The sequence below is a fragment of the Pseudopipra pipra genome, chromosome 12 (assembly GCF_036250125.1).
Source record: "Pseudopipra pipra isolate bDixPip1 chromosome 12, bDixPip1.hap1, whole genome shotgun sequence".
Classification (NCBI taxonomy): Eukaryota; Metazoa; Chordata; class Aves; order Passeriformes; family Pipridae; genus Pseudopipra; species Pseudopipra pipra.
This window is the reverse complement of record NC_087560.1, coordinates 18174878-18187405: the sequence shown is the minus strand read 5'-3', so window position 1 is coordinate 18187405 and position 12528 is coordinate 18174878. Positions and strand designations below refer to the sequence as shown.

General features: G+C 38.6%; 1 protein-coding gene across 5 annotated transcripts in view; it reads right to left on the bottom strand.

Annotated features, from left to right (window-relative positions):
* Window positions 1-1583: 1583 nt before the first annotated feature.
* ASB7 (ankyrin repeat and SOCS box containing 7) overlaps window positions 1584-12528 on the bottom strand; it is a 31377-nt gene continuing 20432 nt past the window's right edge. For 3 of the 5 annotated variants that reach the window (XM_064669174.1, XM_064669173.1, XM_064669172.1), the window contains one exon: window positions 1584-5338. In XM_064669174.1, the coding sequence (XP_064525244.1) occupies window positions 5199-5338 (140 nt within the window). In that variant the 3' untranslated portion in view covers window positions 1584-5198. Of the gene's footprint in view, window positions 5339-7643; window positions 8414-12528 lie in introns of those variants that run through there. The other 2 variants (XR_010433834.1, XM_064669175.1) reach the window with 2 other exon arrangements.

Here is a 12528-nt window from a genome sequence, read left to right as displayed (position 1 = left end):
ACTTCTTCACGAGACAGCTGGAGATTTCCCAATAAAAGCCAAGGCAGCTTTCCATCCTAACTTTTTGCAGTTCCAGCTGCATGTTGTGGTTCCCTGGGGAATGCACTGGCTGAAGAATTCCTGGTAGCATGGTTTCATGGAGCAATGTATATGTCTGCTTTGTTTCTTATTGCCATGGGATTAAATCACATGTCGAGCTCTACCCTGGCTAATGACATCAAGTCAAGAAGTAGAATCACAGAGAAGAGATTCAATATGCCAGTGATAAAGAACAAAATTTAGCCTTTCAGTACTATTCCAGTTTCAAAGAAACCACCACCCTTGAGGTGGTGGTGACCCCAATCAAAGTAGGAGGAGAGACTAGAGCAAAGAGAATTTATATGTTTCACTATAAATTTTGGGGAAAGACAGGGTAGAGCCTGTTCTTTCCTCTGATAATGTCTCTTTCAAAGGTACAAATCTTTTTCTTACCCACTATGGTAAAAAAGCCCCCCATGTTTTGCCATATAAAATAAGTACACTTTCCTATCACCCACTTCTAGCAATATATATAGAGATTGTATATCCTAAACACATCATTTGTCAACAGCTTGTAAATCAGGTTTTTCTAAATGGGAGCATTAGTCATTAATTGTTTTAAACTTAACAAGTGAACACTCAAAACAGGAAATATGATACATAAACAGGAACAAAGTCTTTAGCACAGCATTCAGTAAATAGAGCAGCTAAACCCTGACCAGCGTGTTAGTAACAACCATCCACAGCTCTAAACACAACTGGTGGATGGACAGTGAATGTTCTCCCTGTGATGTTTGTGTAGTTTGCTACTGAGCAATGAAAAACATCATTTTTTTCCCTATTACCCTTCAGCAGCAATGTCTTTAAATCCAGTCTCCTTCCACTCCCAATTTTTAGGGTCCAAAACCTTACTGCAACTTTTGGTTGTGCATTGCTCTCATGACTAAAACCGAATGTTCCAGTTACAACTTGTGTGCCAGGAATATTCACGTGCATCCCCTTTATCTAACTGTTATAAGTAGTAAACAGACACCAAAATATGACCTCTATTTGGTCCATTTTTGTATCTTAGTACATGAGCTTGAGGAAGAAAGGTGAACCTGTCAGAAAACCCTGAAGTGGCTGAGCTGGAATCTGAGCAGGGAAAACCCAACCACTCAGTAAGGACCAGTTTGTTCCCCCTTCCAAAGCCCAGTTCTAGAGTGGGTTTTGTTTTACTGTGAGGGTGGGAGGCCCTGGCACAGGTTGCCCAGAGAAGCTGTGGCTGCCCCAGCCCTGGAAGTGCCCAAGGCCAGGCTGGACGGGGCTTGGAGCAACCCGGGATAGTGGAAGGTGTCCCTGCCCATGGCAGGGGGTGGGACTGGATGAGCTTTAAGACCCCTTCCAACCCAAACCATTCCATCACTTTTATGCTCATATTTACTGGTAAAAAGTCACCTTACAGTTCATGAGACAACTCCCATTCGTGGGGGCAAATTTGAGTCCCAAACACCTGCCCAAAATCACTTAACACTGGGGAAGGGAACAGGAGCAGAAGAGAGAGACAAACATTGAGAGAAAAGGTGTAAAGTGGTATTATGTTATTAAAACATTACATTAGAAATAAACAGAACATAAACCAAAAATAGGTTTTAACCAGGTTTAACTTTTTTTCTTTTTTCTTTTTTTTTTTTTAAATTCAAATTGACCCAAAGCAAAAAACATACATTGCAAAGGAAGAACAAAATACATGATGGTATCAGTAACACAGAGTTATGGAAGCTGGACTTGTGGGCAGGTTTTTCATCCAGCCCAGCCCACCCTGGTAAACACACCACATATTTTCTTTTGCCTCTGGGTATTTATCTGATGAGTTCATCCAGATGTGGTTCTCCTATGACTGCCAACCAGAGCCAGAAAACTGAATTTTCCACGCTATTCCAAGGAAGCCAGAGTTATTCCAAGCATGAGTGATAATGAATTTAAAAAAAAAAAAAAAAAAAAAGAAAACAAACCCAAAACAAAACAAAACAAAAAAAACCACTCGAGCTTTTCAAACTAACAAGTATTGTCTATAATGTAAATAGTTTAGAAATATGGTAATTAAATAATCTAAAAAACACTCTTACTCTGCTGTACATTTATAAACATAAATATTTACAAAAACTTTCTGCTTTGTTTTAAAGGATGAGGTTTGCAGTTTGTTAATGATCAGAGTCTTTTACTCATATTGATTCTTTGGTGTGTTTGCCAATTTTTTAAGGTTTATTAAAAGTGTTCAACCGTGAATTTCAAGGTAACGGAACGAGGCTACATCACAAGTCCATGTTATGCACTTTTCCTTCCACATTCTAGTCCAAATGAAAAACAAAGCTCAGTTTGTCCTTCAAAGTATTTGTGCACAACATTGAAAATAATAATAAAAAAAAAAAGACCAAATTCCCTATTAGTGAAATTTGGATAGGATTATCAATGAATAATCCCACTTCCTTTGCACTTGAGCACATGGATAACTGAAGATAGAGATCAGGACTATCAGTATTTTCAGAGACACGTGTGCTGAGGTGCTTTGTAGAATTAAGGTGAGAAACCAGCTACAAGAGATGGCTTAGCATTGTAAAAAAGGGTGAGGGCTTCCCTCCACCTTGGGGAGAGGAGGGGATGAAAACTCATTTAAAAGAAAGGCTTTTTACTGGCCTGAAACATTTGTGTGTTCCCTTTAGATGTCAGTTTACTTAAAAGAAATAACAAAAAAACAAACCTCAAACAATAAATAATGGAATTACACATTTCTTCATTAAATAGCATTCTTGTTACCAACAAAGTCTTCCATAATTTTCTTCAGTCACAGCAACAGACAGAACAAATAATTTGCCTTAATATAGATTGCAACTAAAATATACTCTAGATTACCTTAGAAAATATGACTGTAAAAATTCAGTGGGGAAGAACATTGGTTTGAGACCAACTTACAAATGTAGTGAACAATACCAAGTTTGCTTTTCGTTTTTGTTTTTAAAGAAAGCAATTTTAAGATCCTAATCTCATGTCACAAAACAGAAGATTTATGCTTTAAACCTGCCAGTGTGTCCTGTCTCAGCCCTGGAGAGCTCGATGATCAGAAGGGCTCAACCTTTTCCGCTTCACCGGGAGCCAACAGACACCACCACACACAAGAGCTCTTCCACTCCACCCACACCCTCAGGTTGTCCCTGCCACGGTGCCACCACCAGAGACACAACCTGGAGGAAGCTCCACAAAGCTCTACAACCTGCTGTGTGGCTGGACTTGCTCGTTCCAGCTGTTGAGACAAGAACTTTCGGTCACTGCTCCAGCAGGCTGGACTTGAACCCACACGAGCTGGAGATAAAAAGGTTCAACATCCCATCACCAATCCTCTGAGCCATGAATCTCCAAAATCCCTTATTGTTTGGAAACCTGATGCAATGCCAGGCACAATAGGGAGGGATAATCCTCCTTGCTTGCCACAGTTCCTGTGCATCCATCAGCAGTGATGAGGTTCGTGTTCAAGGAGCTGCACTCTGGGGTTAGGAGGTGTTAAAAGGAACTAGCACAGTTAAAATAATGTGAGTATACCTGCTTCACCTTGCTTTTCCTATTTTTAATATTGAATATTTTGGAAGTGGCAGCATGACATTTAAAAGCCACCACCGTTCCTTCCATCTCCCGCTTCCACTGGTGTAACTGGTACAAAAACACTCCTGATATTTGAGAGGCTTTTTTGGATGCCAAAAGAAAGGTAAAGGACACTGGTAAGAACCTTATGATGACTCTGGAACGCCTTGGAAATAAAGACAGTGAAACAACTGCACATCTTGGCCCAATCTTCTTTCGATCAACAAACTGATTTTTTTTTTCCTATGATCAGAAACAAAAACTCTTTAACGGCTCTTTGAATACCTTGTATGAAAACCACATTCAGCAGCCACATTTCAGTACTCCTTTCAGATTAATTGTGCAATTTAAACTTCCAATGTGAATGGGGCTTTTCCTTTTAATGCACATGTAAAATCTTAATAACTTCTGTGCACTTCCCACTCTCTAAACCCGAAACAATTTCAGAGCAACCAAGAAAAGAAAAATCCGTCACTGCTTTTAAAACAAAAGGGTTTGGCCAATTTCTTTTTTTTTTTCTAAGTGGACACAATTTGGCTGAGAACCCGTAGACAAAATTCCAACTGAAAGTGAAATAAAGCAGGTTATACATTCATGAAATCCAGGGAATAATAATGGACAGCAACTGCTGCATCACTTCTGTAATGTCACATCAACACTACAGTGAGGCAGCAGCTCCTGTTCTCTCAAATAATGCACTGAGACTAAATGGGGAATAGTGGGGGAATCACACATAAAGGGAAAATTCATCAGAGAGATTATTGCACAGGAGGCACTCTATGAGCAACAGAATACATTGGCTTCAAAAAAATCTAAATTTGTTTCCTCTTAAGTTAATGTAAAAAATACAGAGGCTATGCCTCTCTGTAGTGTACTGTCACTGGTAAAAATAGACTTACAAACAGCCACCCATTTAACAGGGAATGTCAGCAAAGAGGGCCTGAATTTCATGGGCATCCCAAGTAGAGTAATTAGGAAAAAAATAATTAAAAAAGCCAATGTATAGACCCTCAAATTGAACAGGGTAACTGCATTTTTTCCTTCCATTTCCAAATTATATTCATACAGTACCCGAGGACATGTCGATTATAACTCTTCCCTCTGTCCTGCAAAAACATACACCTGGCAGAGACGAGGGGCCCAACAGACAGGGCTCTGGAGGTCCTTCTGTATCCTTTTGCAGGACTGGTGCCTTGATTTCCAACCTTTTTATTTTCTTGAATCACTGCTCAGCATCCAACTCAAAACCAACCACTTCCCTCGAGGGGCCGCCTTCCATCCCCACTGCAAGGCTGCACAGGTAAGGTGAGAACAAACAGAAAACCAACAGCAAGTTTTAAAATGCAACATTGTATAGAAAGCTTGGACCTTGTAAACCTGGACCAAGAAACCAAAAATTAAGACCTTCTAGCGTGTGGTATAAAAAACCCAAGGAAGTGTATACCTGCCTTCTGACTTCACAGAAAAATCAGAATTTGCATAGGATATACTTTGTGCAAGGCAACAAGCCTCTTCAGTATCTGGAATAGAACTAAACTTGCTCAGAGTTCTTCTCTTCGTGGATATCAGATATCATCAAATTTGTGTTTTAAGTAGTCTTTCATGACCTTGGCAATGGGTAGTTCATCAAGTAGTTTGAGGTTTTGAAGGCCTATACACTGACGGATTTTAATTCGGCATAGATCTTGCAAGTTCCTGGGCTGTCCTGAAAAGACAAAAGGAACACATAAAAGTGAAAGGATCGCACTTCAAACATACTTCAAGACATCAGTAAAATCACTGGGGATTGCTGTTTTCTAAGAGGGAGAGGGAAGGGAAAAATTACCAGAGAGAAAGGATGGGAGTTAAGACCTTCTAATGAACTCAGTGAAATCAGGGGATGAATCCTACAGGCATTTTTACATGCACACAATTTTACTGATGCCAGTGTAAAGTGAGATTATCCATATGAGGATTCCCACCAGGTGGCAACATATGCTTATGCACTGCAGAACAGCATAACTCCTCCATTTAACTTTCTGTGGATTTTGTTTTCTATCCTTGTAACAGGGAGAAAAACCCTGTTCCCTTGTAACTCGGGGAAAAAAAAAAAACCCTCAGTCTTGCTTTTCTCTCAAACAACGAGACAAAACCTTCTAAGTTCAACTGTAACAGGACTGGGAAGTTTCCTCAGAGAGTGAGGATTTATAAAAGTTACTCAAAGATCGTGTGGTAGAGTTTAAGATTGAGGGTGGTTTTTTTTCCCTTTTAATGAAAAGATGAAGCCTTCAGGCTTTGGATGCAGCCAAAACCTTGTCAAACAAAGAGATGAAAATGTGAGTTAACCACTGTCCACAGAGGAAAAGCTTTACTGACATCACACAAACTTCAGCATTTCTGACAAGGATTTTCCAAAACAATCCGTTCTCTTTCAAACTCTTACCAGCAAAACTACTCAAACACCTTGAAAAACAGTTGGTTTTTGGTCTCCTATGCAAAGAAACGTAAGAAAGGTTAATCTAGTCTTTTATCTGAATGCACCCAGCAACGGATCCAAGGCAGAAAGAAAGACAAAAAGAGCAGAACAACAGACATTGAGAAATCCTGCCCCAATAAACCCTTCCAGCTTTCAGCACCGGTGCCTTTGGGCCTTCCTAACCCAGAGACTGCACACAGATCTATGTCTTTAATAGCTGTGAATAGCTTGCCCTTTGTAAATCTGCCTAATGTTTCTTGAACCCATTCATACTTTCAGTATCCAAAACATCCTGTGGCAACAAATTTCACAATATAATTAGGCGTTGGCTGGAAAACTACAAAGTAATTTTATTTATTTTAGATCTGCTTCCTGATGGCTTCGTTGCATGCCTGCCATTCTTGGAGCTACAAGAGAAATAATGAATAATTGTTCCCACGCCAGTCATGATTTACATACCTTTATATAAACCTCTGTCCTCCACTCATGCTCAGTACCTCTTCCCAAAGCTGAAAACTCCAGTTAATAACCCCCAACACGGGAACCACTCCAAATCTCTGCCTGTCTTTGTGCTTTTTCCCTCATTCTGCCATAGCTTTTTTGGAGTTATTCCAGTAACACATCAAAGCTGTGCTAATCAATATTTTGATCATCCACTTAACAGTGCAAGCCTCTTTTCTCTTTATTTTTCTTTTCTCCAAGCCATGACACAGTTATGGCACCTGATGACTTTATTTTGACTTTGTCCAAGTCAAAATACTCAGCACCGTGAGAGACGTAGGTGCTTCTGTTGGCATCAAGATAATCTGTTGTCAACAGAGCAACTTACTTTGGTTTTTTATTATCTGTATAATAAGATATCTGTATAATCTGACAAGATATCTGTATTATAATATAATATTAGAGTCAATGGTAAAAGGCTGATTGCTTTTGCAGAGCCAGGCAGGTGATTTTGTTGAGCTGACTGCTTGAATCAATCATTTCTTTAAAAAGCAGCAAGAAAACCAACAAGAGAGACTTTAAATAACTCTGATGGAGTCTCCAATTAGCTTTCCTGAGCTGCCACCAATTAAGCAGGACATTTTCCAGAGGAAATGCCTTCTGGACAGGGCTTGGTGCAGGTGGGCAGTGTTTGCTGTCAGCTCCTCATCCCAAACCTGTTAGGAGGGGACAGGAGGGTTTTTTTCCCCCCCAGAGCCCATCCCTTCTTCCATCCTCCTCCTCCTCCAGCAACAAACAATCTATCAGCTAAATAAGCACTGACATTATGGGTTTATTAAACTTTCCTGCTAAGCACAGAGTAGAGAGATTATGAAACTATTTCCTGTTTTCTACTTTGGGCATTTTGTCCAAGGTTTCAGTTACCCTTTGCAGAGAGTTCCTCCTGTTTTCCCCCTGCGTGGGTTCTCCTATAGAAATGGGCTGACAGACAGGTACACACTGGGATTTATCTTAAGCACTAAAATTATCTGAGGTAAGCCAGCAGAAGTAATGCATGAGAACAGTCTCAGTCTGCTTTTAAAGAAATTAGATTTGAAATTAAAGAACATGAAAATTTGAGTTTCCTTCACGTAACTGAAAATACTTTTATTATAGTTATCATCACGATACCTAAATGTCAATTTATTCTTAGTTATATCCTTCATGCAAGACTCAGAATACAGACCAATAGTTACTTTGTTCACTGGTGGTTTCTTCTTAGCAATTTTTTTTTTCCACCTGAAGGAAAGAATTTAGACAACTTGGACAACAGCTGAATGTTCAAGCTTCAGGAAAAGGAAAGTTACTTTTGGCAAGAAACCAAGCAGAGGAATCTTGATGGTGATAAATAAATGGTTCTAATGCTTTAAATGTGAATGCAAACAGGGTTCATGAAAGGATTCACCACTTCAAAAGTTAAGTGCAAACAGCAGCACTAGAAGTTAAAAAGGACTAGAGATCTATGTGCATTTTTTGTAGCAGAGTACACAATAAATCAGCTATGAGACACTGATTTCTGGTTTCAGAAATAAATGCCTTTTAATTAACACCCTACGGGTTTGTTGAGAACATAAAGGAACAGACAACTTAAAACACCCAGAAGAAATTGGTCATCAGTTAATTCAAAAAGACCCGATTATCAAAAGTATGACATTTTCCCCTGATAAGCCTAAAAAATATTTCCTGGGAATGTGTTAACAATGGACATTTCCAGTGTTAAGCACCAGTTGCTACATCTAGTGGCTGTTGGTGTCTTAGGTCACGCCTTGCAAATTCCAGGGTTATTAATGCATTTGTGATTTATTAGAAACGGTGTCTGGAACACTTACTCATTCTTGGTTGCATCTGAATGAAAAAGAAAAAAAATAAAGGATTACAGACCCATGTCAGTGAACCTTAGTTTGGCAAATGAAAAATGTTATTAGTAATTTGGCAAAGTTAAAGACAAGTTAAATGATGAATAAAGTTCTGTTTAAAAACGATTAGGAAGTAGCAACTTTGGTTATACCCTGCATCACAAATGTGGGGAGTTATTTAGGGCAAATAAGCTGGAAAGGAAGAGAATTAAAAGTGAGAGGGACAAAAAACCCACACGGACATGAAAAGTACCATTGACCTAATAACCACTATCATGCAAAACTGAGACATAAAACTACTGATCACCTTAAAAACACCCAACACATCCCTGAGCCATAAAGGGCCACCTTAGTCCTGTTACCCTGCTGGTTGTTGGGCTGTTACACAACCCCAGGTCCCTTCAGGGCACCCAACACCTGCTGGAGCTGGAGATTTACTGATGTGCTCACCAGAACATAAAATACTTCAGTCAATTTATTTTGCAAGCTTTATAGCAGTAATCAAACAAATTAAGAAGCATTAAATACAGGAAAAAAGATGCAGAGTTCATCTTTTGCCTCCCTCTGTGCTCTAATGGAAAGCTAAAATCCCCACTAGTGTAATTCTTGGGTACAGTGTCCCAAAAATGACAGAAGAGCTTCTTCCAAACAAAAGAAAGGTAAAACAGAGTTACAGACTAAAGAGGAATTGCTTTTATTTTTTTCCTATCTAGATGCAGCAGACACGAGTATGTGTAAAATTTAGATCTGTTCTTCAACTACGAGCAAAGTAAGTTCCTGAGCTTTTTCCCCCACTTAAATAATTAATAATTATTTTACTCCAATAATGAAATGAGCCTTTGTAAGTTATTATAATAGATTCCTTTGCTGTACTGCTGGTAAAGCAATAGAAAAAAAAATGCACATTTTAACAGCAAGGAATTATTACAATTAATCCAAATTTCCACTCAATACTCCACTCTTTTCCTTTTTGCAGTTGCAAGATTTTTCTGCTTATTCTATCTCAGAGGTTGCTGTTCTAGCCCAGAGACAGACAAAACTTCCATTTAGGATTTATTACCTGTACAAAGAAGTCTGTCACTGCTAAAACTGCTCTGCAGCTGATGCAATTCCACCTGTGCCTGCCCGTTTTCCCTCCCCAAGAAATAAAACACTAACTCACCTCATAGGTCTAAATTTAAGGATCATTAAGGCATTTTAGACCTGACAACACTGAGTTTTGGGGACTTTCATCCAGTGCTGTAAAGGTGGAAAGGGGGGAATCCCCACCCTTTTTCTCCACTGAAAATACAGAGCAAAACACAAAGCAAAAATCACGGACTGACCTTTCTGTTACCCAGGAGAAAACTTGGGAATAACCAAAATTAATACACTGGAGGCTGCAAGAAGATCCTCTCTGATGTATTGTTCTAACTATTAAAAGAAAAGTACTTTTAAAGCAAACAATCAGTGTCATTGGTTTGAACTGGAGAGGCCATTGGTGAATAAATTAAAAAATGAAAAATAACATCAGTGACATATTTCAGAAGCCGCCCACAGTTTTCTCTACAATATTAATGTATTTCTCTCAAAAAAGCTTACAGTGGTATTTCTCAAACTGAGCCTCTGCTTCCCTGGGAATTGTGAAAGCCTGAAAACAGTAGCAAAAAACTGTTTGGTAGTTTCTTTTTAGCTACAAAGGAAATTTAAAAATAAAAGGGTTTTTTCCAACATTTTACAAAAAGATGTTGAGACCGGGCTGATGTACTCTGGCAGCAGCTCAGCTCCTCCAGAAAATCAGAATATATCTGCAGCTAAATCTTAAACCTTCACAGCAGTGAAGGAACACAGCATCAAATGGAGTTTGTTAGGGGTTTTTTTTTGGGGGGGGGGAGGAAAATAAAATGATAATCAAACTTATCAACTAGAAACTCATATCCACCAGCCAACAAACACACACTGGGGAGGATGCACAGACAAACAGGATCACGGGCAGAGGATGGGATCACCTAGGGAATGGCTGTGGCTGAGCTGAACAGGAATTCAGCTGCTCACTGCAATAGGATAAAACCCTTTAGGAAATGCACTGGCTTGGACTCCATAAAAAACAACAGCAGCAGAACAATATTTGGTTTTACAGCATTCCCAGTGTCAGAAGAAGCTGATATCAAGAATGTATACGTCTAAAAATATTAATATAAGGCATAAAGGGCTGAATGCAGAGAGAAAGAATTTCAGAGTGTTCACTGAGAAAGTGAATGAACTCCTCGAACCCGTGTCCAGCTCCACAGGGCAAACAGAGATTTAATTCTTTTTAAATGGGCATCGTACAAGTAAAAGTTCTAATTTAATTTTGTGTTCAGTGTGCCTCTGTTAGAATGCCTGAGCCTGAAGTATGTTTTCATTGCTCTCTGAAAAATAATTCCCCACAGTGAGTTTTAGAGGTCTATTGAATTTCAATGTATCTGGCACAGAAAATACGTACCAAGGAGTGCATTTTGGACTGAAAATTTATATATGAAAAAGCAGGATGTCAGTAAAGCTCAGTGTTATACTTAACAGGTGTATTTAGCAATGAAGATTTGAATATGCTTGCAAAGATTATTTTTTTTTAAATTTTTAACATTGCTGTGAATTCAGCGTCACTGAAATTGCTTTGGAAATTCAGCGAAGAATTTCAATATCATAATGTTCATCCATTTTTTAGCAGACAGTAAGTAAAGTGCTCTGAACACCAAGACAGGCTTCAGATGCATTGTTATGCTATTTTTACATTATTTTTGCAGAGTACAGCACAGGTGTACAAGTGGGAGGGGAGCATGGCTGTACCTTAAATGCCACATATAAAAACATTTATTTCACTTTTTTTCTACATAGGCCTCTCAAAAAAATTCTTTCAAACTATATAACTGTCCATAGCTACACAAAGTGATTCAACTACTTAATATGAACAGTCAACTGCATTATGAGGAGGTAGAAAACTATAAAATAATCCCTGTGTAACTCTGGATGACAAAGCAAACCACAATCATTACTGCAAGATTTTCAGCAGCACCCAAGGAAACAAGCAGTCAAAGCCTGTGATTCCAGTAAAGTTCTTCTACGTTATAACAAACAGGAAAATACCATTTCTTGCAATTATCCACGTAATAAAACATGTAGAAATCTACTTAATTCACTAAGACACTTCTGTATCCATAAAAGTTTAAAGTATGCAAAGAAACTTTTTTAAATGTTCTTCCAGTTTAAGCAAGAAAATTCTAGTGAAAACTTATCTTGATTTAGCAAAGAGATAAAGAATGTACAAGGATTTCCTTAACAGGACTTCTGAGTTTTTTCTGCACATTTACAGTGCTACATAAATTTAAACACAAAATTACCCTCTCTAGTCAGAGCCAAAGATCTGCCCTTTGAAAAATTAAAAAAAAAAAAAGGAATGCAGCTGAAATATTTGTAGCTGAATTCACTGAGTGACCTTTAGATCTTGTTCCAGATCTGAAATGAGTTCTCTGATACCTGTTACCAACGTATTACACTGCTCTGCCCTGATCCATTTTCTGAGCTCTTTGCCTTGACACAGACACACAACCCGCCCAGCTCCTCACAGTCTGCCCCCTTATCTGAACAGGGATTCGATTAAAGGAGAGCTATGGAGAGAGGGAAGTTTCCAAGCTTTTTGTTTTAATTCCCTTTTTTAAGATCCCAACAGAATTTCTAGTACCTTAAAGCTTACTGAAGTATTTTTCTAACGCTGGTGTTTTTCCTACCTCCTGCATTCTCTAAGTTCTAACATTCTCACATCCCATTCAACTTCAGCTGCAAAATATATAATTTCATCCAGGATGATTGCACATTAATTCTGTAGATACATACACTACCAACAGAAGTCTCTATGTATCTCTATTTTCATATATATTTATACATGCATCTCTATTTTAATTTGCATTAGTGCATTCCAAACTTAACCCATCAACACTCCTGAAGAGGCAGGTTCAGACCACATGAATCTGAACATTGCACTGCTCCAAACTAACCCTTTATCAGATGGTCTCAAGTGCTATACTGTATATATATATATATAATATATATATATATACACACACACACACATATACAATCAACTAT